Source organism: Lathyrus oleraceus, chromosome 3, assembly GCF_024323335.1.
Source record: "Lathyrus oleraceus cultivar Zhongwan6 chromosome 3, CAAS_Psat_ZW6_1.0, whole genome shotgun sequence".
Taxonomy (NCBI): Eukaryota; Viridiplantae; Streptophyta; class Magnoliopsida; order Fabales; family Fabaceae; genus Lathyrus; species Lathyrus oleraceus.
The window spans coordinates 275,137,573-275,164,334 of NC_066581.1; the positions used below are offsets into that span (position 1 = coordinate 275,137,573).

A 26,762-nucleotide genomic window follows, 5' to 3' on the forward strand; every position below is an offset into this window, starting at 1 on the left:
TTAATTTTTAGTCATTTTATTACCTCTCTAAAAATACAAATTTCCTTCATTGTTATACCCCACAGTTTGAATATGTTATTTTTCTTATTAACTATGGTTTGAGTTGAATCAACGCCAAAACGATAGTAGAAATATTATCAATATTATCCACCAATTTAATTTTTGATTTTGGGTAAGTTTATTTGAGTAAAATTCCAAAATTAATATTCTTAGAGTGTATTCTCATATTTAATATTTGATATTTAACTTTATATCGTCAAATTTGATTGATTGGAAATCATTGATTGGAACAAGTTAAAGATCATTGTTAATAGATATGCATTCGCGTGAGAAAATGTCAAAATAAGGTACGAGGTGAGAGTGAGTTTGAATCATGAGTGTAAAATAAGTGATATGAGCGTATTCCTAAAATTCATTGGGGCTCGCTGCGATCGTTGTAGCCCTTGAGTGATAATTAAATAAGTGTGCAAATTCGGAAGTGTGAGATTAAAAGATGAACACTAGAAACATTATTGAGGTCTTGATTGATTTAGTTTATGTTGAATATGTGATCATTTATGTTATGGTGAAAAGTTATGCTTTATTTTGTTCATGTATAAAATGTTGTAGTTATCTAATTATCGTAGTTGTTTGATAATTGATATAATTGTGAGCTTGTTATATGTGATCAGGACCGACCATCCCCAGGTGAAGCATGTGTTGCAACACTGATACCCAAATTCTTAGGGGACAAATTATTATTTCTATTACAGAAGCAATAGATTTTGCATCTATTTTTTCAAAAACGTGTGTAAAATAATATTTTGTTTTCAAGCATCTATCGTTTTATATCGTTTTTTTAAAACAAATGTAAAAGTATAATTTTTAAAATTACATATATTTGTTAACTTAGTTCCATTTTGTAAATTAGAACAGAGTCTTCGAACTGATTGGGTCGATTTTGTATGTGATGAATGAGTTGATATGATAATTTGTCATAATAATGTACTAGTGGCTACATTAAGATTATGATTGACTTTGTGTGAATACTCAATGTGTTAGATTATGAGTTAATTTTTTTATTAGTGAATTTCAATGTAAAGTGATATGTGATCGTACAAAGTACATAAAAATTATGAATTCGACGTGACGTAATTGTGATGTTATGCCTACTTGGTTTGAAGAATTATTATTTGCAAACATAATTATTTGTGAAAATGTTATGATTGTAATTGGATGTGATAATATTATTATTTTTCCTTTGATGGATTAAGATGAATTGATATACCTAATTATGATGTATATGTATTAATTGATATTTGAATGTGTGAACTATATTATGATGATGTAAATGATGAATACAATATTATGGAATAGAGAAGTAAAAGATTTGTTGTTTCTCCATAAATGATGAATTAAAATGGTTCTTATCCATGTTGAAGATGGTACTCCTGAGGAGTAGTATAGTCCAATTAGGGGAAGGACTAGATGTTAAAAGTTTTGACATGAATGTTACATTATCACCATATATGTAGGACCTGACAAGCTTAATTGATGTTATAGAAGTAAATAACTTATAGACTTTGTATGATCAAATAGAGATAAGTATCATGCTAGATGTGACGCAATATCACTAGAGAGAAGTGACTATATGATGCAGTATCGCTTGAGAGAAACACACTCGAAATTAAATCAAAAGATATAATACAATATCACTTTAGAGAAGTATTACACAAGTGCGATATCACTTGAGAAAAGCACATCCAAAATTGAACAGTAGGATATAATATAAGATCGCTTGAGAGAAGTAGTACACAAGTGCAATATCAATTAAGATAAGCATGGTTGTATTTGCGTTATGAGCGTGGTGCAGTATCATAGAGAGAACCAGTATCCTATATAAAGTATAATGGTATCAAAGACGGAGAAGAACTTTAGAGTCTAATAGCATGAATATCATATTTGAATTGTGGTTAAACTCGTTGATTGTCATGATTTAAATTGGTATTCTACATTGACTGCTTTTATTAAGGTTGCTTAAGATGACTGCAATCACATGCTTTTATTTTTCAATTGCTTAATGAATATGGAAATATTAATCATATGAAACCCTTAAAAAACTCAAATATGACATTCTTAATTTTAGTTACTATTCAAGAAATATTTTATAATATATCTGTTATATGTATTTGTTGGACATGCATAAACTTTCCTCTCAGTCGTGTTAATATATAAAATACCTTTGTTTCTTGTGGTTGAAACGTTTTGAAAACTAGGAAGTTTTGCCCATTCTTTTATTAAGGTTGTTCACTATTACATTTAACAAAATGTGAAATCATACATTTCAAAAGTACTTTATCAATCAAACCATGTTAACAATGCACTTAAACAACACTAATGTGACTTTCATTACTTAATATTAATAAAAAACACTAAGATTACATCATTTATAGATCACTTTAGCATCTAGATTTCAAGATACAAACAACACTTAATTAACAACCATTCATAATAACTATTTCAAAATACATACATTGTCCAACAAAATACAACCCAACTGAGACACACTTCCTTCAACATGAAATATTTCATTTCAATTACGATGCATTTAACCCACTGCCATATTTTATATTGTTGTAACATAATTGAAGGATCCAAATACGTTGACCATCAATTTTACAAAATATAATACGACAAGTTTGCAAAATATTAACATTACACAGAACAAACATTCTAAAACATTACAAACTAAATAAAAGTCAAATTACTAACCAACACTTCATTTGAACTTCCAAAATAATCTTCATAACTTTTCAATTTTTTGCTTAACCTTCCACACCTTCCACCATCCCACCACCTTCGACATGCATGTTACCCAACTTAACAATTTAATAAGGAAATAAACAACCTTTCAAGGGAATGCATGATAAACCCTAAAATGTCTCCCTTTCTTAATTTTTCACCCTCACTTAGTCATACCACTCATTCCCTACATACTTTTCCATTTTATTTATCTTGACCATGTGAACCTCCCCTACACGCGTCTCTTTATTATCAATATCCACAGTGTCAATTAACCTCTGGGTCTTATACACAGGATCGGCCCAATCAATTCAGAGGCACTGTTCTAATTTTAAAAATGGGCATATATATATATATATATATATATATATATATATATATATATATATATATATATATATATATATATATATATATATATATATATATATATATATATATATATATATATATATATATATATATATATATATATATTTTAATGATTAAAATGACAAACAAAAGATAAAATTATATATTAACCAAATGAAGTACCAAAAAGTTCAAAGGTATTGTTTAAACTACTAACACCATTTCTTACAACTATAAATTAAAAGCAAATTATAAATTAATAGTAAGAAAATAAATTACATTTAATTAAATAAATTATAAATTAATCATAAAAAATATCAATACTAATACATACGAATTTTGCTTTGAGAGATTCCAAATTGCAATTTGGTCTTATGAGAAAAAGTAGGTATAAAAATCATCACCAACACCAACAATATTCTTATTTTGAATTTTGATACTACTGAGTAGTATATACAGTATACTAGTATCTCATTTCACCCTAAAATTGTATTTATTTATATATTATAATTTTATAAAAAACACAAGTTACCCCTCATTTCCACCCTAAAATCTAAAATCTAAAATCAATATTGATACCGGAACTAAAATATGATTTCACCCTAAAATTTAAAATAAATCTAAAATTACTATTTTTTCTACCTTCAAAATCAAATAATCACAATAAAAATAAATGGAAAGTAGCTAATTAAATAAACTAACCTGATAAAAGAGAGGATTGAAAAGGAAAAATAAGATTTTTTTTTTTGGTTTCAAACCGCTCTAACAGAGAAAGAGACAAGAGAATAACGTTTGAGAGGAGAGAGAAGTGAGAACGTGTGAGAAATGAGAAAAAAACCTTTGGTTTCCAAATATCCTAATTTTCAACATTTAATATTTTATTTATTATATGTGATACAAAAATATTTTTATTTATTAATTTTTTTATATTCACTAATAATAGTTAATTTGAGGCCTAACAAAAAATGAGGCCCTGTGCTACCGCACAGCTTGCACAGGAAAAGAATCGGCCCTGCTTATACATCGCAACCTTTGAAACAACCCTAGGAATATGCTGCATAAAAATAAAAAACTATATTAATTTTAGTCTTTTAAAATACAAGTTTCTTTATATAAAAAAACTGAGCAAATACCAAAACACCTTCAAGCTGAAAATCCAATTTTTATTTCTCTTTCCCAGTAGAATTCCCCATCTTCAGCAAGTGGTTGTTCATATTCAACTTTTGATGGTTCATCTTTAGCATGTGGTTCATCAACACCACGCGGTTCTTCTTCTGCATGTGATTATTCTTCTACATGTAGTTCATCGGTTTCGGAATTTGGCTGAGTGTTCTCTATCTCCATCTTCTTAGCATCCAAATCAGCCACAAGTGAATCAATCATTTGCTAAATCTATTTAGTCTCTCCTTCAGATTCGAAAGATGAACTACAAGAACATAAAATGAACATGCAAAAAACAACCTTTTAAAAACAAACACTTTTTTCAAAGAACTTTTTGTTATGAACTCGATACTTTTCCATCTATTTTGTTTAACAATATGCTTTACAACAACACTTTCCGACAATAGTTTGACGACAAATGAAAATGGAATATTCACTACCATGTGTACTCAAAAAAGCAAAAAATATATAGTGAAAATATGCAACTTTTAACTCTACAAACAATAGGATTTTACATGTTACTGTCAGACGAAAATGAAATATGAGAGACTTATGTGTTGTCGTTGTTCTTTTTCTTTTTTGAGAAAGCAAAAAATCATATATTCTCTTATACTTATAGTTGGGGATTTCCATTGATATTGATATGCTTTTAAAATAAATATTTCACCAAATAAATACTTAAACTATGTGCTTTTAAAATAAATATTTATTCTCTTTACCAATTATTTGTTACAAAGTTTTTAACCAAAACAATACTCAAAGTTGGAAATTAAACTCTCAATTCATGTCATTTTATAATGTATAACAAATTAAGTGATTGTACCGTATAACAAAATTTCACACTTTGAAATATATAACAAGTTAAGTTCTTAGTTTATTTTTACAATGTTTAAAATGATTAATTTTTATATAATAGTTGACTTAAACTACAGTTATATAGTTTATTTATATTTGTAAAAATAATTTTAATGTTCGTGTTTTTTAAAAACTTATTCATTTATTTATTAAAATTTATATATTTTTTATTTCATTGTTACTAATTATTTTTGATTTATTATTTATATAACATATTATTTTATTAATACCTATTTAAAATATTTATTTATTTATCTAATGATCAGTTCTTATTTTTAATGTATTTAACGATATATAAATTTAACTTATGTATTTTAATATTTTTACAACTTTTTTTCATTCGACTGATTTATACATATACATATATCATTTATTATTTACTTAAAAATACTAATTAAATAATTTTTGGATTTAAAACATATTGATGGAATATACTAGATTTTTTTTAAATGATCATTATTTTCAAATTAAATACTAAAATAACCACATTTCCAAACTCTTTACCAAAGTAACTATTTACCAAATTAACTACTTTTCAAACAAATAAAACTATACGACAAGAGCAAACACCACTACCTGGGGCGCATGCATTGCTTATTTGCCTAAGGCGCATGCATGCAAAAGGTTAATGTTCCATGTATGCGCCACTCATCCTAACGCCACTGCATATTTTTTTTTATCAATATTGCATGCATGCATCATTCTTCTTTACGCATATTCAACAACATTTTGCATGCGTGACTCTTCTTGATGCCTCCTATTAGTACATGCACAATGTATTTTTTAAATAACTAAAAGAATAAAAAAACATGCGCCATTGACAGTGACATATGCTCTTATTACATCATATGCATGCACCACTACAGTGATACATGTTCTTAGCGTGTAATTTTTTTGTTTGAAAATGATTAATTTGATAAATAATTTGAAAATATAACTATTTTGATACTTAATTTAAAAATAATGGTTATTTTAAAAAAAATTCAATATACTAACTTATTTTTCAGATTTTTTTTAAATAATCAACTTTTTCAAAAATAATTTCAAAATAATAAATTTTTCAATTTTTTCCCAAAATAACCACATTTAAAAGAGGATGCGCCAGATGAACCGACGCATCCCTTAAGGATCAAGAGGAGGCGCCAATGGCATGAGCGCCTACATTGGTAGTCTTATGAGGAGACGCCAATACCCTTGGCGTCTGCATTAGGCCTCATGAGGAGGCGCCAATGCCTCTGGCGCATGCATGATGATTGTGGTGTATGCGTCAATTCATCTAGTGCATACACCCTTATATTTTTTTTTTAATTTTTAATTTTTTTTGTTTTAATTTTTTGTATTTATTAAATAATAAAAAATAATGTAAAAAATATTTATTCATGGTATAATAAATTTACATAAGATTGACAAAAATTTAATGACCGTCCCGATCGAAACGTCCCCCTGTTCCACATCCAGGTGCTTTAATGTGTCTCTGAGGTATCCCATAATTTTCCTGAGGTATTTGGGGTCTTTGTGTGCTGACCTGATTGAATGATGACTGATGTGAAGGTTCGACGGAAGTTCCAGCGGTATTTGACAGATGTGTCATCATTTATTCCAAATATCTGGAGGGGCTCTGACCAACGACGCTTCCGTAATGGAGTTCGGTGCCCATGTCATCATAGTTAGGTCGATGGGGTTGAGTGGATTATGGATAATATAGTTGTCCAAATTGGAACGTTGAATCGTTTCGGAAACGAAACAATGGTTTCTGGGCCGTACTATAGTTAAACAATGGTTGTGTGTTTTGATGATGAGATGTTTGAGTGGTCATTGGTGGGGGCTACGATGAGGTGACCCATATGAATCATCTGGGCTATAAACGATTGTGGTTGAAGTGTATGGTTGTTGGTGGGTGGGGTTTGATTTTTGGTTTTGTGGTTGGGTGAGTGACATGAATGGGTTGCGATGTTGGGTGTTTGGTTGTTGGGTGGATGACATGAATGAGTTGCGAAGTTGGGTGTTTGGTTGTTGTGTGTATGTGGTAGGTTGATGTTGTGAGGTTGGTTGTTGGGTTTGGGTAGTTTGACATTGGTGTTGAGCGGAGACTTATTGTTGGTGGTACGATGACGAAGCTAGTTGGCGTGGATCCATCAAATACTGCGGCTCAAACACAAATTGTTGAGTTGTTACCGACCTAAACCATGTCATATATTGTTGAGTTGGTCTTGACCACAAATGACTGATTCGTTTAAGATGTGTTGTCATTGATTCTTCCATTGACGATACATCTCTTTTTGCAAAGTCTCTCTAGTCGGAATAATCCCATTAGGCATCAACTATTTTTTTATGCCAATTCCCCAAACACGTGGGAGGTTCTGGAATCTGTTATTGCATGCCGAAAGCAGTTTGACCTCGTCACTTTGGTGCATTTCCACAATAGTGAACCGGATAATTGGTGTCTTTGCTGTCCAAACTGCAACATCGTCATGGTTCACATCATGATCAAAACCTAGATATGGCCTCCAGATAAACTGTAAAACAATACGAAACTATTAGATGATAAATAATTTGATAAGTATTTTTAAATTAAAATATAGTTGTGTATGAGTATGTTTAAATAATTTGATAGATTATGTAGTTCATGCCGTCAGTCGGGTCACAATCGTACTAACTGTCCTAGTGTTGGAACGAGCACAACCAGATAAATTAAAATGTACCTCTGTTGCAATATATGAAAAACTAACTTTATTTCATATTATAAGTTTGTGAGCAAATTACATAAACAACAACACAAATAATTAAAACAACTACAATACAATAACTAGGTGATTACAACCATCAAAATAATTTTGAACATGTAATGCATCATCCTACGAACGTCTTGGTCAGTCTTAATATCCACCAATTCACGCACTTCTCCATTTTGGTTGAACGTGAACACAAGCCATTGTATTCTTTTAATCCTTTCACCATCTCCAATTTCTCCATCTAACAAACTGTTCAACGTCCGATTAAGACGTTCAATCGAATCTATATTCCAGAGTCGAATCTTTATCAGAGACGCAATGACGAAAAATATTAAATCGGTATTTCGATTGTAAATGTATTCAAACATGGTTAAAACACAAAAACTTGAAGGAGAATGGAGTTAAATGAAAGAAAATATGATAGTAGGGGAAAATTTTGTGTGAAAATATTGCATCTAAGCGATGTATTTATAGAGAGGAGATATAAAATACATGCACCAAGAGGCTAGACGTCTAACATGTCAACACATGCAGGCGCCAGAGACATTAACGTCTCCTATTGAGGCACCATGCAGGCGTCATAGACATTGGCGTCTCCTCATGAGGCCTAATGCAGGCGCCAAGGACATTGGCGCCTCCTCAGACGCTCATGCCATTGACACCTCCTCTTGATCCTTAAGAGATGCGCCGGTGCATCTGACGCATCCTCTTTTAAATGTGGTTATTTTAGAAAAAAAAATTAAAATTTTTATTATTTTGAAATTATTTTTGAAAAAGTTAATTATTTTAAAAAAAAAAAACTATTTCCCACACCATTTATTTTTATGTTTCTTTTTATTTATTTAAAATTGTAAAAAAATTAATAATGATTTTGGACACTACATCCATGCGACACACAAGTATTTCATTAGTCTTTTACTAAAAAAAGAAAACACCAATTTAAAAAAAAAGAAATTAGATTTTATCCTTTTTTTTATTACTAGTATCAGCTTAATGAGACTCTTACTTCATGAACGTAATCTAACCCTAACTCGTCAACTCAACATAACTCGGTAAATTGGAGTTCCAGATCGAAAACAAAGAAAAGGAGAACTGAGAGAGAAGGAAACATGGATGCTATACGGAAGCAGCTCGATGTGCTCATGGGAGCCAATCGAAACGGCGACGTCCGTGAAGTTAACCGCAAGTATTACGATCGCGATGTTTGCCGTCTCTACCTCGTCGGTCTTTGCCCTCACGAACTCTTCCAGTTAACGGTAGTCCACTTCTCTCTCTCTTTCCATTCTATTATTATTAAGCTTAGCGGCGATTACTTAGGTTTTCATCGTTTTTTCTTTGTTTCAGAAAATGGATATGGGTCCTTGCCCTAAAGTTCACTCATTGCAGCTCAGAAAAGAGTATCCTTCGCGATCTTGCTATACTCTACTTGAATTGTTGTTCCATTGTGTTGTGAATGTGATTATTGTGTTTTTGGATGGTAGTATTTGCTTAACTTTGTTTCTAGATACGAGGAAGCTAGAGGCAAAGGGATCGATAATTACGAGAGGGAGTTGGAGGATGTTATTGATAAGCTCATTGGTGAATGTGATAGGAAAATTGGTAGAGCTCTTAAGAGACTCGAAGATGATGATGCCAAAGCGGCAATTGCAATTTCAGTCTCTGAAGTTACTCAGGTGATTCTTCAGTATATATTGAGCTGTGGTAGGAGTTGATGGTTTCTTGTAGGTTGTAATAATAATTGGTCTATATGACGTGCAGACACCAGAAGTGCTTGAGTTGGCCAAAGAAATCAAAGAGAAGTTGAAAGAAGCTGATAAATATGGTACTGTTATTACTCTCAATTTCAATAATGTGTGGATTTTCTAGTAAAAAAATAATGTGAAAGTTCTGTTTAGATGAAAGAATAATAGAATGATAAAAGAGGTGGGTGATACACGACTTGAAGTCATTAATGTTATATGATTTTATTGCTGCAAACCCATAGTTTCTTGTCTCAAGTGTAGCTTTTCCAATAAGATGAACATGCATGTTTCTGTGGGTATCATATGAATGAATAATGAAGGGGTCATACACGACTTGGAACTGTTGATAGGCATGATCTGTTTTAGGGATTGAATAGATCCTAGTGGAGATGTTGGTAGTAACATCCCTAGATAGGCATGATCTGTTTTAGGGATTGAATAGGTCCTAGTGGAGATGTTGGTAGTAACATCCCTAGATAACTTTCTTCAACTCCAGTTATTAGTTTGCAAGATCTTACTAGTATGAATGAGAACTGCCGGTCAAATGAAATTGATTTGCTTTGAACTGTTTGATATGTAGTTAGATGCTTTTATTCATCACCCAAAATGTCAAACTGTCTGGATTTTGTTTATTCTTTTCTGTTGTAAAATAATTCTACACATGCAGATCTTGAAGGCTTGTCAGATATGAAGATTCGAGCATTGGAGATTGTTGAAGAACTTAGAATCAAAAGAGCAGACAAACAGGTCAGTGATCTTCCTTGAACATGAAGATCTGTGGGTGATCATGGGTGTGTTTTTCTTTTGCATTTGTACATCAATAGACCGTGAATTTAGTTATCTGATTCTGATCACCATTACATGGGAGAATACTAATACTGACAACTCTTTTGGCTATATATCAATTTTCAAACAGTCTACGCTTCTTTTAGATGCATTCAACAAAGATAGGGCATCTTTACCTCAACCTCTGCCTAATCCACCACCATTGGCACCCCTTCCTGTAATTACTCCTGATGCTCGCACACAGGAGATGATAAATGAAAAGTTGAAGAAGGCTGAGGATCTTGGTAAGTCAGTGATGCTATCATCTGTTAGATCATATTTGATTCTGTTGATTTTTACTCTAGTGTTGTTTCATGTATATGTGTGTGTGCACACACTCATAATATTTGTGAAGAGATTGATAAACATATAGCCATATTAGTAGACGATGACTGGTATTGCACAAAATGATAGTTGTGAGCATAACTAAAAAAGTACAGACACATCTTTCTTCAGTTGACATAAATGCATACTCTTTTCCTTTTCAGCATGTCAAAGAAATAATATATTTTTCCCCAACCAATGTCTGACTGAATATTGCTGAAAGTTTCATTAATTATATTCTCAATAAGTGTTAGCTTTTAAGTTTAGTTTATAAAGGAACAACTTTGCTAATTCAAGAAGTCCACCGCCATTACTTTGGATCATGTATATTTCCACTAATGCTCCTCAACCCTGTCTCTCCTTTAATAATATATCCTGTAAACAAATTATATTTAGCAACTCCAAAGTGTAAAAAAAATGCCTTCTTTTAGGAAAGCACTAGTTTATTTAAATTATATTGTTTTGAATGAACAGGTGAGCAAGGATTGATTGATGAGGCACAGAAAGCATTGGAAGAGGCTGAAGCACTTAAGAAGGTCATTCATTTGTTTTATTTTATTATGAGCTTGTTTATAAAGGTTAGTATAATGTGACATGGCTCTTAAGTTTGAAGATATTTTTTTTTATCACAGCTTCCTTCCAGGCAGGAGCCGGCACTGGATTCATCAAAGTATACCGCTGCAGACGTGCGGATTGTGAGTAGACTTTACATAATTCACAACTCTTTTCAATTGATAAAAAACACTTTCTGTAATAAGATAGGCCTTAGGCAATTGTGTGGATTGTGAGTTGGCTTACTTGCGGTTTTCATCCGTAATCTGTTTTAGCTATAGCATAACTGTAATGGTTCTTACTACTGTTTTACTCAACAATTCAGACTGATCAGAAGCTACGTGTGTGCGACATCTGTGGAGCATTTCTAAGTGTGTATGACAGGTTAGAACTTATTCTGCACCCGTGTATTTTTTCTCTTGAAGTTTTACTAGGGATTTATAGTGTTAGAATTTGGGGTTTCAACTGCTTCAGCTTTTGACCCGTTAGTAATACCTCCTTGTCACCAGCAGGCTCTTGTGCCAGTTTTACGAGGGATAACTTTTGCAGCTAAAGAATGTGCGTCTTTTATGTTTTTGCTTGTAGATCATGCTATTCCTAGTTAGAAATGTATGGGGAAATCAAGCTGTACATCAATATGTTTTCTTGATACTTCTATACATTTTGCAGTAACATTTTGATTTATATTATTTACAGTGATCGTCGATTAGCTGATCATTTTGGAGGGAAACTTCATTTAGGGTATATGCAAATTCGTGAGAAGTTGGCAGAACTTCAAGTAAGTAATCTTTCTCGAATTTCCGATCTTGTGTAATTTTATCCTATTTTGAAACTGATTGTTTAATAAGTATTTCATCTTTGAAATTTTAGAATATGTGGAAATTGCTAGGTTTTACCAGTTAACTGTTAACAGCGTGACTCCTAAATCCTCTCCTCTGTTCATCTTCCGGGCTATTGCTTTTATATCTTTCTGGAATCATGTATAAAAGGAAACATGTTGTGACTCAGAAAATTTAGTTATTTAATTTAATTACTACATTTGAAGATTATGGTATATTATGTTTCAGATTTTCATCTGGGTTCTAGTTAGTTATCACTAGTTAGTGACGAGATGGTCCATCCCATCACAAGAAGTTTGCCACCTCACCTATTTTTTGGCCACCAACATCGGGAGTAATATACTATTATCTTATTTTCAGTATTCTTTTTTTAATGTGCATTGGTAACTCTAAGCGCTACTTCTGATTATTTCGAAGTGCTTGACCATTCATAGACAAGCGGAAGAATAAAAAGAAATGAGGTTGACTTTGCATGACCCTGGTTTGTCTTTCCGGGCATTTGTTCAGTTTATTGTTTGATTTCGAAGCTTTTATATCAAATACTATGTGAACTTTTGCTTTAATTGGAGATAGGACAGATCTAATGCTATTATTTTCTCTGGTTCAGGAAGAAAGAAACAAGAGTCGTAAGATTGATCGTCTTGATGACAGAAGGTAAATTTTATTGCTTCTAAACTTAAAAAAGCATATTTAATAGGCAGTTAAGTAGGATTTCATATGTAGTCAACCATTGTTTGCATTTATATGTTCAGATCAAAAGAAAGGAGTAGGGACCGTGACAGGGAGCCAAGTAGGGACCGTGAACGTGGTGAGAGCCATGAGCGAGGGCGAGACAATGATCGCAGAAGCAGGGACCGTGATAGACACCATGATAGAGACCGTGGATATGACCGAGATCGGGACAGAGACTCATCCCGCTCATATGATTCAAGAAGTCGTCGGAGGTCACGATCTCGAGAGCGTTCTAGAGATTATGATCGTCATAGGTACAAGCATGATTGACTAATTATTTTATTAAATCCTTAACTTTTTTTTTAATTGTGGGTCCTTATTCTGCGGCACACTGTTAATAACCAACTGTAAACCAGTATGTACTGGATCAAATAGGATTGATACATGCTGTTCCAGGATCAATACGGCTTTTACTAAATTGTCAAACCTAAAGCATTCCTTGTTTTGTGATGTTTAATTTCTTGTGTGTTGAAAGTCTAGTTCTTAGTCTTTGGCTGATCTTCCAGATATGGGTTTTATTTTAGAGAAAAGTGACCAATTTCGACTATTGATAACCAAAATCCAAGAGTTTATTTTAACCAATACATAGATTATATACATCTCATATGTTATGAACTGGTTTTCACACCATTGGTCGAAGTTTTATTTCTCTAAAAAACTTTCACTTTATTGAAAGCCTATTGTTATATTATTATGGCTGCCTCAAAGTAACATGTCTTTTGCTGTTTTGCCAGGCGTCATGATCGGTACTAGCAGCTGCCATAAATCTTATGGATGCTACAAGATGTTGGATGAATGTTGAACCTTGTTTTGGACAAATAATTTTGCATTGTATGAACAATATCCAAATATGGATGTAATTTGAGCTTAGGTGTTACTAAATCATGGTTTGGTGTTGCTTTGGAGTAGTTAAATCTAATTTGCAATCTGCCTACTTGGAGCAGTTCTGCAGCCGTGCTTTAAAATATTAGTAGTTTTGTTTTGGTTGTCTATGACTTGTTAAAACAAAACTGTGCATCCTTTATGTTTATGCATCATGCCCTTTTAAGTACTAAGAATTTAATTTATCTTTGCCGAGATTTTTTGTTATGATTCTGATAATTTATGGCAAATTTGTTTCAATTAACATTCCCATGGGGCCTAGGGCAGTGTAAAAAGATTTTACAGACCTCATTTGTAGTTATTACTTATTTTCTATTAGAAGGTATATGTGCTACGTTCATTGCAAGGAGTTGGTTGTGCATAAAATTGCAACTTGAAATTCTTGCAAAGGTGGGTCACCGTTTTTTCAATTGTCTTGACAATATTTGGTGTATTGAGTTGTAGAATGCATTATTTAGATGCGTTTTTCAAAAATCTTTAAAAAAATCCATAGAAACGGAATGTAGTAGTCGCAGCCATTGACATTTCTTTTGAATACTGCATTTTTACATAATCATTGAATATTGCTCTTCAGAATACAGTGTATTTTGTACTTTTCGAGAAATTTATCAACTTTTAAAGTAGCTAGATTGTAGATTTGTCATCTGCCATGTAGTTACAAGCACATTGTTGTTTGTTTTGCAGTTAACAGCTCTTTTATATCCATACCGTACCAAAATATGTTTGTAATTCTATTGAAGTCCTTACGTTTAAACCAATTAATTGATCAGCTCACACAATCGCTGGGATTGATTCAGTTATTTGAAATGTCTGAAAATTTGGCATCAAAACAGATCAATATAATTTCAAATGTTTCACTTATACTTATCATCACACTTAGTGTTTATTTTCAAGTCTTTGCACATGATTAAAATATGGATTTGGATTCGAATCCACATTGAGTTTGATGGGAATAATCCATTTTGATTGGATTTGAATTCGAATTTGAATTTTTTTTGATTATAAAAATACAGAGAAGAGTCTGATAATGTGAACTCGTCAGTTTTTTATTTATAATAATAAAATACATAATAAATTTATAATGTAATTTGATTTTGAAAAAATAAATATTTTAATTAAAAAAATTTGACTTCACTACTTAAAGATGGTGGGAGAAGGATACCCAAACCCTTAGACACCATTCCCAATGAGAACGGAGACGGAAAACAAAAATTATTATGGAATTCGGGTTTGGGAGTTAAAGACGATGTCATGCCTAATAAAAAGCCAGCATTTCAGTTTTAAGTAACATGCCAAAACAAGGGTGATATAAACAAGTATTCTCTAAAACATTCCACAAATACAAATAAACCTTATAAATAAGATTCAGTTGAGAGAGAAGAATCTCCCTTATATATCTAAACGGTTTCCGGACACTTAATAGTCATCCATAAACAGGTGAAAGGTTCTTATGATTAAGAACCATGATCTCAAGTAATCTAATTGTTGAAAAACAATTACTTGCTAGTTACATAGTTTATTTCTGTGTTTAAAAACGATGAATAATCAAACAATTGACAATGCCGGTTAATGATTCAACAGGTTGATTAGAATTTACAACATTAATTGGCAAAATATATGATCCAATGGCAAGCAATTTAGGTCAAAATTGAAAAGGACACCTAATTGTATTCATTCATTCCAATCAAGTAACAAACATTAAAACAAAAGAGAATATTTGTTTATGGATAATACAATAAAGAAATATAAACATAGAAATGATATTCAGATTTGTCTGGCAGCAGCATCAGCAACAAAAGGCAAGTAAGGAGTCCGACCCAAAAGACAAGACAAAGCACTATAAAGAAAACAGAGAATACTAAAAACGAACACCACATTGTGAGACCAAACCATAACCTTAAAGGCCAATCCATATCGACCGGGAGAGAAGATCCTCTGAAACAGAACCGGAAGTACAAGGAGAACATCGAGCGTGAGTGCTTGCATAGCGTTGAATCTAACAAATTGAGGGAAACTAGGGTTTCTCACTATCCCCAGGTAGAGAGCAAAGAATGCGACAAACGAGGCGTAAGGGAGGGATCTGTAGAATGAAAGGAAGGGAATGATTGGATCGAAGAGGAGTGCGAATTTAGGGTATTGTGTAAGGATGTTGTGACCGTATTGAAGGGAATTGAAGAATGGAAGTGCGTATGCGGCGATTGAGATTAACCGCTCCGGTGGTGCGGGCGAGGATAGGTTGGCTTTAACGACGCCATTTCGGAGTTTGAGTTTTGATGGTGGTGTTGATAAAGGTGAGAATGAAATGGAATTGCGTTTTGGTTTGAGGGTTAGGGTAGAAGGCTTGTGGGTGTGGTGGAATGTGCAGGGACGGAGAAGAGCAAGGGATGCCATTTTTTCAAATTGAGGTTTTGGTAACCGCAATGAAATGCAACTGTTTTAGGGCTTTGTTTCTGTATTCATCCTTTATTCTACTGCACTTGCATTCATTGGGCTGGGCTAGATATAGTACTAGAGACTCGTAATAAATACTTGTATAAATTTCAATTCTTCAAAATAAATTTATTACTAGGATTTTATAATTATACATGTCAAATATTTGGTTGATTGAATGTTTGAAAATGAAATATACTTCAAAAATGTATATGTATGTCCATTTTTCTATTGTGTTTTATCGTATATATTACTACCTCCGTTCCTATTTGTAAGAGACAAACATAAGAAATCACACAAACCAATGAATATTTTTTTTAATTAATTTTTCTGAAAAATAAACTTGTACTTCCAAAAATACCCCTAAGTTAAACATTTAGTAGTATTAATGTTATAATTAAGCCAAATGTTGATATAATAAAAATTGGTCAGCATTTATTCTATCCAAAAATAATTACAACAAAAAAATTGGCTTTCCACATTCTCATCGTGAAAAATTAGATGCAAATTAAATTTCCCTCTATTTTTTTTATACATCTTCCCACCAAATTTTAAAAACCAAAATAATCTTCCCACCAATTTTGGTAGTATATTTGTCTTTTTTATATAAAGAGAGTTGGTGTTTCATTTCAATCATACTAGAAATTTAGTTTTCATCTACTAGAATTAAGTCCATGGCAGATGAAAATGGTGAGCAATCTCTTTATATATTGATTACAGTGTGACACGTTAATATACAGTTAATCATACACGTTTTTCTTTTGTTTCTAATTCGAGTGATATTCAAATATTCAGTTCAATAATGCGAAGTTCAATCATGATTATACAACGTAAATAATCAAAACACATGAGACTTAAAGCATATTTTTATGATCTTATAATTTCACTTCATTTATCTTGGATTATGTAGTTAATTTGGGCACGCGAAAAACAACCGGCGGGAAAGACACAGAACCGCCACCGTGCGTTATTTATCCCAAGGGAGGGAAAGGAAACGCTCGAAGTAAACCTGAAAAAGGGAAAGGAATGGTCTTACAACCAGAGATTGCAAGGTACGGGAGTCGGTTACGCAAGAGGAAGGTATTAGCACCCCTCACGTCCGTCGTACTCGACGGGATCCACACTCAAAAGAAAAGAATAAGGTGGCTGAGAAACTGCTCAAAAACTGCACACACACTGGAATGAAACACAGGTGAAGAAAAACGGAGAAAGCGGACTCGGCAGGATGTCGCATCCTGGGCCTACGTAGTTTGTCAAAAACAAACATCAGAGTCGATGTAGTTCGGGGAAATGGGAAACGTGCTCGCTAGGATATCGCATCCTATGCATACGTATCTTCTCTAACCAGAGTAAGAATCAGAGCACTCGTAGCTCGGCTAACGCACGCCGAAACAAAACACTGAACAGAGACGCTGAGACGTCAAAAGAAACGCACAACAGGAAACAGGATGCCAATAGCTGGGCTTATATCCAACTCCCAACAAACAGCACAAGGAAACTGAATGCCAATAAATGGACTTACATCCGACTCCTAACAAACACACATGAAGAAAAGAATGGTCTCGATTGCAACTAGGGCAAGAGAAAAGGAAGGTCTCGATCGCAACGAGGGCGAGAGAAAAGAATCGCAACGAGGGCGAAAACCAGCAAGGATTAAATGTTAGTCGTCAGTCAAACTCGACAAGACATCGCATCTCGTGCCTACGTATCTCATCTGAACATGAGAATCAGAGTTGTCGTAGTTCGGCTAAACTATTTCTATTTGTTTTGTGTTTTTTAGATGAACGACGTTACTACGCAATCTACCGGATGCTCGACCTTTAGAGACTTACTCACCTGTAGTAGAAGGAGTTAACGTGTCCTTAAGAGAAGATAGAGTTTGTTTGTGTTTTAGGAATGCTCACGCAAGAAAGGAAGTCCTAGACGAAGGAACCGTGCTACCTTAATTGACATGCAAACGAGAGACTATGCGAAGTCTAGCAATCCTATGGGGATACAATCACACCACGCAAAAACATACAACATGAAATAAACACACCAACAAGGGGCTCAAACATCCAAGGGTAAGGCTTTAGTCAAGGGGTCATATCAACCTCGACAAACAAGCCGGGCTTTAGTCAAGAGGGGTCATATCAACCTCGACAAACAAGCCAACTGGAAAGGTATCTGAGGGCTCTTAACCACTGACATTGACCGTCAGGGTGAGCAGATGAAAGGTAATGAGGATAAGACCTCATAGCTCTTAACCCGGGCCTGGGTGAGCCTGAATCAATGAAGACGCGGGGATCCAGAATGAGGGACCCTACTCCACTGGACTGACTCTATATACAAGATCTTGGGTTAGGTTCAAGAGCGTCAGCACGTAGTGCGAGCATAATGAACGACTCAACGACTAATAGGGGACTGACTGCTAGTCCCTTGTATCTGTCAATTGCCTCTTCACTTAGGAGGACTTAACAAGTAGCATGCCTCAACAATGAGGTATTTAGCACAAATATAAACAAACACAGTCACTGCCTCTTAAGGAGGACTTCAGCCAAATGCCTGCCAAAAGAAACGACAGGGCTTCCAAACTACATGGAGTTAGAGTGGTTACCTAGGTGGTATGTCAACCACAAGCCAAGCAAAGCTCAAGCAGTGAGCTAAAAGTGACTAATGTACCTGTACAAAAGTCAAACAGTCAATATCCTATTCAGACAAATCAAACAGACAATCAACAGTGGTTCTCTTCCAATATATGCACAATACAAGTCCTATGTGTAAACAACTCAAGTGAGTTCATCACCAAGGGACCTACAACACAACAAAGGTTAGTGGACAAAGTAATTTGCATCTCAAGTAATGAGATCACATCAACCACTAGAGCTAGATGCTTGAACCTGAAATACAAAGCTCAAAAGGTGAGTACAAACCACTAGTACCAAGACTAGGGTCAAAGGCAAAGAAAAAAGTCAAAACAGAAGTTGATATTCAACATGAAGCATATTTAATCAAGTAAGAACATGTCCTAAAAATGATCAAACTCAAATCATAAGGCAAAGGCTTCACATGAACAAGATAAGGCAAAGGCACACAATGGTGTTCACAATTGGACATCAAGAATAGAAATTCCATATTAAAACAGAAATGAATCTAATGATCATGAAAAAATTTATGTGCATACAACATGTCAAACACAAGCATCATACCAAAAATTGGAATCAGAACAACTCAATTGACATGTATATGAAAATGAACAAGAGCAACATCAAAATGTGTGACACACATTGTCACACCATACATCCATGTGTCCAAAACAGAGATGGAATATGCTAAAAATGCCAAACAAAAGCTCAAAAATCATGTAACATGTTAGGAATGAGCATGTCAAATTTCAAGGCATTTGGACAAACAATGAGCATTTCACAATTAATTGAATGAATCATGGTAGATTTGCATACGTGTTCAATCACACAAACACATTTAAAAATCCAGCAATGTAAAAATCAGGAAATAACATCTAAAAATAAAAGACATCCATACAATCATGTGAAAAAAATTGCATTCAATTTGGATTAATATTCAATTTTTTATGATTTTTTGAAATGGATAAACAAAAAATGAAATAAAGTTAAAAAGCAATGGAAACAATGTTGGAAATTAGAATTGAAAGGTGCATGCATCAGGAGTTGAACTCAGGTATGTACAGTCATAGACGCTCCAACAAATCAATTGGAAAATCAAAACATCACACAGGGGGAATCGAACCCAGGCTGCGAAGGTAACAGAAGCGCTCAGAATAAAATTCAATGAAAAAACAAACACAACACTCGCTAGGAATGGAACCGGTGACAGGGGGATTCAAGGCGCGCTGGCTACAAAACGCACCGTTTGATTAGGGAAAATAAATAAAGAAACACACGCGAGGCCGAGAATCGAACCGGTGACAGGGAGATTCAAGCGCTACACAGTAAACCATAGTGTCATGAACCAGATGACCGGAACAGTGTTTCCGGTCATCTTCTCCGGCGGTATTCCGACGAGCTCATCAATAATTTTTCCAGAATCGTGCATGACATACATAAATGGAATCGTCTCATCACATACAACACGAATATAACATTTTCTAAGCCTAATTCTCACTGAGTAAAGCGAATCGAAAGAAAACATAATGTACATCAAAAGTTCAACTCATCATATCTCATGCAATTCTTAACCAAATTCAAAGATCTTTATATCAGAATCATCAGTGACAAAAACTCTACATGTTCATGGCAATAGAATGAAGAATTATGAGTTTCGAATTCCAACCTCTTTGAAGAGCAGTGACCTGATTTCTTGAATTCAAGCTCCAGCAATGTCCAGATCTCCTCCTATGTTGATTACTTGAAGCTTTGTGCACGAAAATGCAATGTAAATCACCTAGATCCTGCTCAAAATTCAAGATCCATCTTCATGTTCATAGCCTTGTGCAGCTTGATTCTTGCTCCAAATCTTCAAATCAATGCTCGATTCCTACTCCATAACACTCAATGAACACGATTATGCAGAAAAATCAAGGAGTTGTGTGGAGAATTTTGCAGTTTGAGATGAGAGCAAAAATGGAGGGAAATGAGACATTTCAGATCTAGAAGTGTGAAAAAAAACCCCCCAATTCTGTTATGATTAGCTTTATATACTCCTCCTTAATCATGTTGTAATTAAGTTTAAGCATGACTAATGAAAAATTAATGAAATATGGAGTGTGATGCAAAATTGGTAAGTGCACCCTATGCATGGCAAAATGGACGTGAACAATGCCATGTGAGTGTGTAAGATCACTTAAAATCAATTCATGAACACAATTGGATTGGAATTAATCATGTATGATGCACCCAATTTGAATTAGGCATTTTCCTTCCAAAATACTCATGCATGGACAAATGATCATGTGATATTATTTCATGCAATGCGATGATGGATTTGAACATAATTGTTCATGACAAGCATTTTGCAAAAAGAGTGACTCAATTTGGAGTTTTGTAGCAAAAGTTATGGCATGTTGAACTTCCATGCACACTTGGTGATCATTTGCTCATAACTCTTCAACCATTCATCAGATGCTCATGATCTTGGACTTTTTGAAAAGAGGAGAGAAATATCTTCAACTTTCGTGTTGACCAAGATTTCATTTGAAGCTTCTTTGATGTTGGAAAGTCAAGTTGAATATGATCCAAAAACTTGCCATTTTTGGAAACTTGAAATTACAGGTCACTTTCCATTTTGGGAAGCTTTTGATATGACTTCAAAATCTTCAAGGTAGATGTTTGACATGATGAATAAGCCTCTTTTGGACATGAATGAAGTGTCTCAAACCATTTCTCCACCTTAAAGCCCTCAGTTGACTGCACAGTTGACTTGTATGGGCCTCAGATGACCTGAAAATGCACTGATGACTTTGGACCTCTACCACTTGGCAAAGTTGCTTCAAAATGAACCTTGGCTCATATAAGCTTTCTAGAATAATCATGTGGCCTTCATCTCAAGGAAAACCTTGCTCTTTTGCACTAAGGAATTCTCTTGATGCCAGTGCTGACTGCCAAGATGCAATGCAATATGTAATGTTAAAATGACCTAAAAAATAAAATGAATGCATGAATGGGGGGTGAAAATTTGAGGTGCTATAGCTGCCCTTATTCAATCAACTGGGGATCTGAACGGATGAAAGCAGCGGCTATCAGACCTTCAAGGTAAACAGGGATTGAATACCAAAAGAACCGTAGAATTTGCACTCCGCAGGGGATAAAGCCAAGAAAGCGAGGCCATTTACCAGATGGCGGCTTCAAAACAAGACTTGATATGCACTTATATCAAGGAAAGCGAGGCGCATTTACTGATGGCGGCTTCCATTACAAGATTTGATATTTTCCAATATCAAGGAAAGCGAGGCGCATTTACCAGATGGCGGCTTCCACTGCAGGATTTGATATCTTCCAATATCAAGGAAAGCGAGGCGCATTTACCAGATGGCGGCTTCCACTGCAGGATCTGATATCTTCCGATGTCAAGGAAAGCGAGGCTCATTTACTGATGGCGGCTTCCACTGCAGGATCTGATATCTTCCGATGTCAAGGAAAGCGAGGCTCATTTACTGATGGCGGCTTCCACTGCAGGATTTGATATCTTCCAATATCAAGGAAAGCGAGGCGCATTTACCAGATGGCGGCTTCCACTGCAGGATTTGATATCTTCCAATATCAAGGAAAGCGAGGCGCATTTACTGATGGCGGCTTACACTGCAGGATTTGATATCTTCCAATATCAAGGAAAGCGAGGCACATTTACTGATGGCGGTTTCCACTGGGGAGACTTGATATACACGGATATCAAGGAAAGCGAGGCTCATTTACCAGATGGCGGCTTTCACTGGGGAGACTTGATATACACGGATATCAAGGAAAGCGAGGCTCATTTACCAGATGGCGACTTTCACTAGGGAGACTTGATATACACGGATATCAAGGAAAGTGAGGCTCATTTACCAGATGGCGACTTTCACTGGGGAGACTTGATATACACGGATATCAAGGAAAGCGAGGCTCATTTACCAGATGGCGACTTTCACTGGGGAGACTTGATATACACGGATATCAAGGAAAGCGAAGCTCATTTACCAGATGACGGCTTTCACTAGAAGGAAAAAGATGTTTATGACTAGAACAAGACCAGACGTTTACCAACGACTCTACTGGGGAACCAAAGAAAGAAACCACGGCCAGACATCAACGGATGAATGGGAATAAAGAAACCACGACCAGACATCAACGGATGAATGGGAATAAAGAAACCACGACCAGACATCAACGGATGAATGGGAAGAGAGAAACCATGACCAGACATCAACGGATGAATGGGAATAGAGAAACCACGACCAGACATCAACGGATGAATGGGAAGAGAGAAACCACGACCAGACATCAACGGATGAATGGGAAGAAAGAAACCACGACCAGACATCAACAGATGAATGGGAAGAAACTCGATGTTTATCGACCATCGAGAGATGATGTCTACTGACACCAAAAGAAAGGACCCACACGGGGATCAACACGACACCCATCGGTATCATAAGGATGACATCTATATATGTCAAAACAAGGCAGACACTTGCCAGGGACTAAACTGGGGAGAATCAAGCTTTCCTTTCACAGATGGGTGAGGAAATAAACCTCTATGGGGATTGTCAATTCTGAATGTTGTCAAGAGCAACCGCTGCAAATGTACCATACAGATGTTGAACAATGATCCACCTCTGTTGGGGAAATGGTCCAAGCCTGCAAGATGCAAGGGGAGGAAAACTCCTGCTGGGAAAGCAAATGATCACTTTGCTGGGCACACAATTCCTGATTCGATCTCCCAACTCTGTGGGGAGTAGCACTGCTGGGGATGCTTGCTGATCTGTCATTCTCGAAACGGCAGAGAAACCCACTAAACTAGGGAGTCACTTGTTGGGGACACACCAACCTTTCGACCATGCTGGAGAAGCAAATTCTGAAATCGAACCAGATGAACCAACGTCGCGATGCTAAACTCCTCAGAATAACATCTTCACCAACCAGCTAAACCAATCCTCGAATGGTAACCACGGCTTAGGGCTAATGCTTGCAATGCGGATGTATGAATTTTACAGCGTAATGCTCCATAACCATGGAAATGCTATGCAATTAATGATGCAATATGCTATGCTTCTCTAAATGATGAATGCATAAAAGATATCCCCCTCCGGGGGCTGCACGAGCCACTCTGCTGAGGAACTCAATATCACTCCAATCTCCACCCTGCTGGGGAATAGCACTGCTGCTGGGGAAAGGATAACCCTCACTGGGGATGACCTCCACTGAACCCGATCGCTTGGGGACTTCGCTGGGGAAGAAACTACCAACACAAACCTCCGCTGGGGAAACAGCAACCTTCAGACTTGCTGGGGAAATAACATTCTCAACCCTGCTGGGGATTGCAGCAAACTTCAGACTCGTTGGGGAAATAAGACTCTCAACCCTACTAGGGGAGATAACCAACCTCAGGCCTGGTTGCCGAGGGAACACCGATCTCGAACCCGCTGGGGAGATAACAATCTCAAACCGCTGGGGAGGTACGAAATTTTGACATGGAACACCTGTCGACTCGTCGAACACTGGCATTCACCATCCAACCACATTGTCAATTTTTCACTTTTGAGAGTTCCCAGACTTTGAAGAGTCTTCTTGATGAACCCTCTAGGATCGTCGCACTTCTTTCGCCGTCCTTTCACCGTTCTTCTATCCCTCGTCCCTGATTGGACTCTGCGGGGATCTCTTGTCAAAACGCTTCACATCACAACCTGCAAGTGAGTGAAAATATCTAACAGCACCTGCAAAAAAGATCGTTAGGTAAAAACGTGCCCCAGGCGTGCCAAAATTTCAACACCTAGGTCACTCAACCTTTCGAATAAGATTTACGGTTTTCAATCTTATGAACATGCATTGGAAGGGACCCCTATGTCTCAAAATGCAAAGATTCTTTATCAAAATAAACGGATGTTTTCGCAATCAAAGCTGTAATGAAAACAAAAACAAAATTATTTGACTGAATATGCATTTTATTGGTTGAAAAAGGTGGCTCGTAACTGAGCAATACACAGGAAACAATCCCTGAAATGAGGTAATTGCGCACAAAAGGAAAATCTATCCTAATGGAAATGTGAACCCGTGATCTCATCGAGTTCCAACTCGGTTACACCCCATATGTCCTCAAGACTCTCCGCGCTTTCTGCCTTCTGAACAAGACGCTTCCGACCGATCTCTGCCGGGGATTATCCATGTGTCTTAACCAAAACACAAACGATCATGCTAGACGCAGTTGTTCGTTTCATTCCCTCTTTTTCCTGGACCGCCCTTTCGGGTTTTCAGTCCACCGGGATACCCTTTTTTGCCCAAGCCGCCCTTGTGGGGTTTTCGACTTGCCGGGTGTACAGTTTTTTTCCTTTTTTTTTATCCCTAATTTTTGCCCGAACCTTTTTCATTTTTTTTCTTTGGTTCTCCGGGATGCCCCTTTTTTCCTGGACTATTTTATTCTTTTCGTCCAGCAGGTCTCTTATACGAAGTATTTTTTAACTGCGTCCGCATTCACAGGGGATGGAAAATCCTCACCATCCATGGTCGTCAACAACAAGGCTCCGCCAGAGAAAATCTTCTTGACCACGAATGGACCTTCATGATTGGGTGTCCACTTGCCCTGACGATCGTTCTGAGGAGGAAGGATTCTCTTCAACACCACATCTCCCACATGATACCCACGAGGTTGCACCTTTCGGTTAAAAGCCCGCTTCATTCGCTGCTGGTATAACTGCCCATGACGAATGGTTGCCAGCCTCTTTCCCTCAATCAGGCTCAACTCTTCATACTGAGTCCTTACCCCCTCCGTCTTTTTCAATTTCACGTCCATCAGGACTCTCAATGACGGAATCTGGACCTCGACTGGTAGCACGGCTTCCGTCCCATACACAGCGAGAAAGGCGTTGCCCCAGTAGATGTACGCATCGAGGTTCGATACCCAGGATACAAGCTTCGTGTTCAGCCACATTGTTGGTGCACTCAAATGTTAGCCGGGCAGCAAAAGGAATGTGGGATCCCTTCGGCGTAACCAAAACAGCACCAACTCCACTATCATTCATGTTAACGGCCCCATCAAACATCAGGATCCGTTCGGATTCAGGGTCAGGCCCCTCCTCCGGGATTGGTTCCTCACAATCTTTCGATTTGAGAAACCTGATGTCCTCATCACGGAACTCAAACTTCATCGGTTGATAATCCTTAATGGATTGTTGGGCGAGGTAATCAGACAATACACTCCCCTTGATTGCCTTCTGAGAGGTATACTGAATATCGTATTCAGTCAAAATCATTTGCCATCTCGCAACCCGTCTGGTCAATGCTGGCTTCTCAAAAATATACTTGATCGGATCCGTCTTGGAAATCAACAAAGTGGTATGAACCAACATATACTGTCTCAGTCGGCGAGCAGCCTATGCCAAAGCACAACAAGTTTTCTCGAGCAGTGAATATCTTGTTTCACAGTCGGTAAACTTTTTGCTAAGGTAGTAATTTGCATGCTCTTTTCGACCAGACTCGTCATGCTGCCCCAGTACGCACCCCATAGACCCCTCGTGGACTATCAAGTACAAGATTAACGGTCTTCCCTCCACGAGAGACAATAGAATCGGAGGCTCCTGCACATATTCTTTTATTTTTTTCAAATGCCGCCTGGCAATCATCATTCCACCTGACCGTTTGATCTCTTTTTTTTTGAATATGGGTTCACACGTGGCTGTTAGATGAGATATGAATCGTGAGATGCAGTTCAATCTACCTAAGAAACCACGAACCTCTTTTTTCGTTCTCGGTTCAGACATTTCTTGAATTGCTTTTTCTTTGGCAGGATCAGCGATTCCTCTTTTCTTTCACAATAAGCCTCGGCAACTTACCGTACCGCACTCCGAAAGTGCACTTATTTGAATTCAACCTCAGTTTGAGTTGTCTCAACTGGTCCAACAACTTGGC

At 36.0% G+C, this 26,762-nt stretch overlaps 2 protein-coding genes across 8 annotated transcripts; one reads left to right on the forward strand and one right to left on the reverse strand.

Annotated features, from left to right (window-relative positions):
* The first annotated feature begins 8,789 nt into the window (after positions 1 to 8,789).
* On the forward strand, positions 8,790 to 13,971 carry LOC127126955 (uncharacterized). Of its 7 annotated transcripts, XM_051056024.1 has the most exons (13): positions 8,790 to 9,136; positions 9,225 to 9,277; positions 9,385 to 9,553; positions 9,639 to 9,702; positions 10,290 to 10,369; positions 10,539 to 10,692; positions 11,246 to 11,307; positions 11,404 to 11,466; positions 11,649 to 11,707; positions 12,020 to 12,101; positions 12,770 to 12,816; positions 12,915 to 13,148; positions 13,629 to 13,971. In XM_051056024.1, exons 1-13 carry the CDS (start codon positions 8,990 to 8,992, stop codon positions 13,645 to 13,647), a joined length of 1,233 nt encoding a protein of 410 aa, XP_050911981.1. In that variant the 5' UTR covers positions 8,790 to 8,989; the 3' UTR covers positions 13,648 to 13,971. The 7 variants fall into 7 exon arrangements, 4 of the variants coding, with proteins under 4 accessions (XP_050911981.1, XP_050911982.1, XP_050911983.1 ...); XR_007805159.1 differs by lacking the exons at positions 12,915 to 13,148; positions 13,629 to 13,971 and adding an exon at positions 11,833 to 11,881 and having other exon boundaries at positions 8,833 to 9,136; positions 12,770 to 12,821; XR_007805160.1 differs by lacking the exons at positions 12,915 to 13,148; positions 13,629 to 13,971 and adding an exon at positions 11,836 to 11,881 and having other exon boundaries at positions 8,833 to 9,136; positions 12,770 to 12,821.
* Positions 13,972 to 15,424: 1,453 nt separating this feature from the next.
* Positions 15,425 to 16,305, reverse strand: LOC127126957 (protein TIC 20-II, chloroplastic). The gene has a single exon (XM_051056028.1). It carries the CDS (start codon positions 16,165 to 16,167, stop codon positions 15,541 to 15,543), a length of 627 nt encoding a protein of 208 aa, XP_050911985.1. The 5' UTR covers positions 16,168 to 16,305; the 3' UTR covers positions 15,425 to 15,540.
* Positions 16,306 to 26,762: the final 10,457 nt, after the last annotated feature.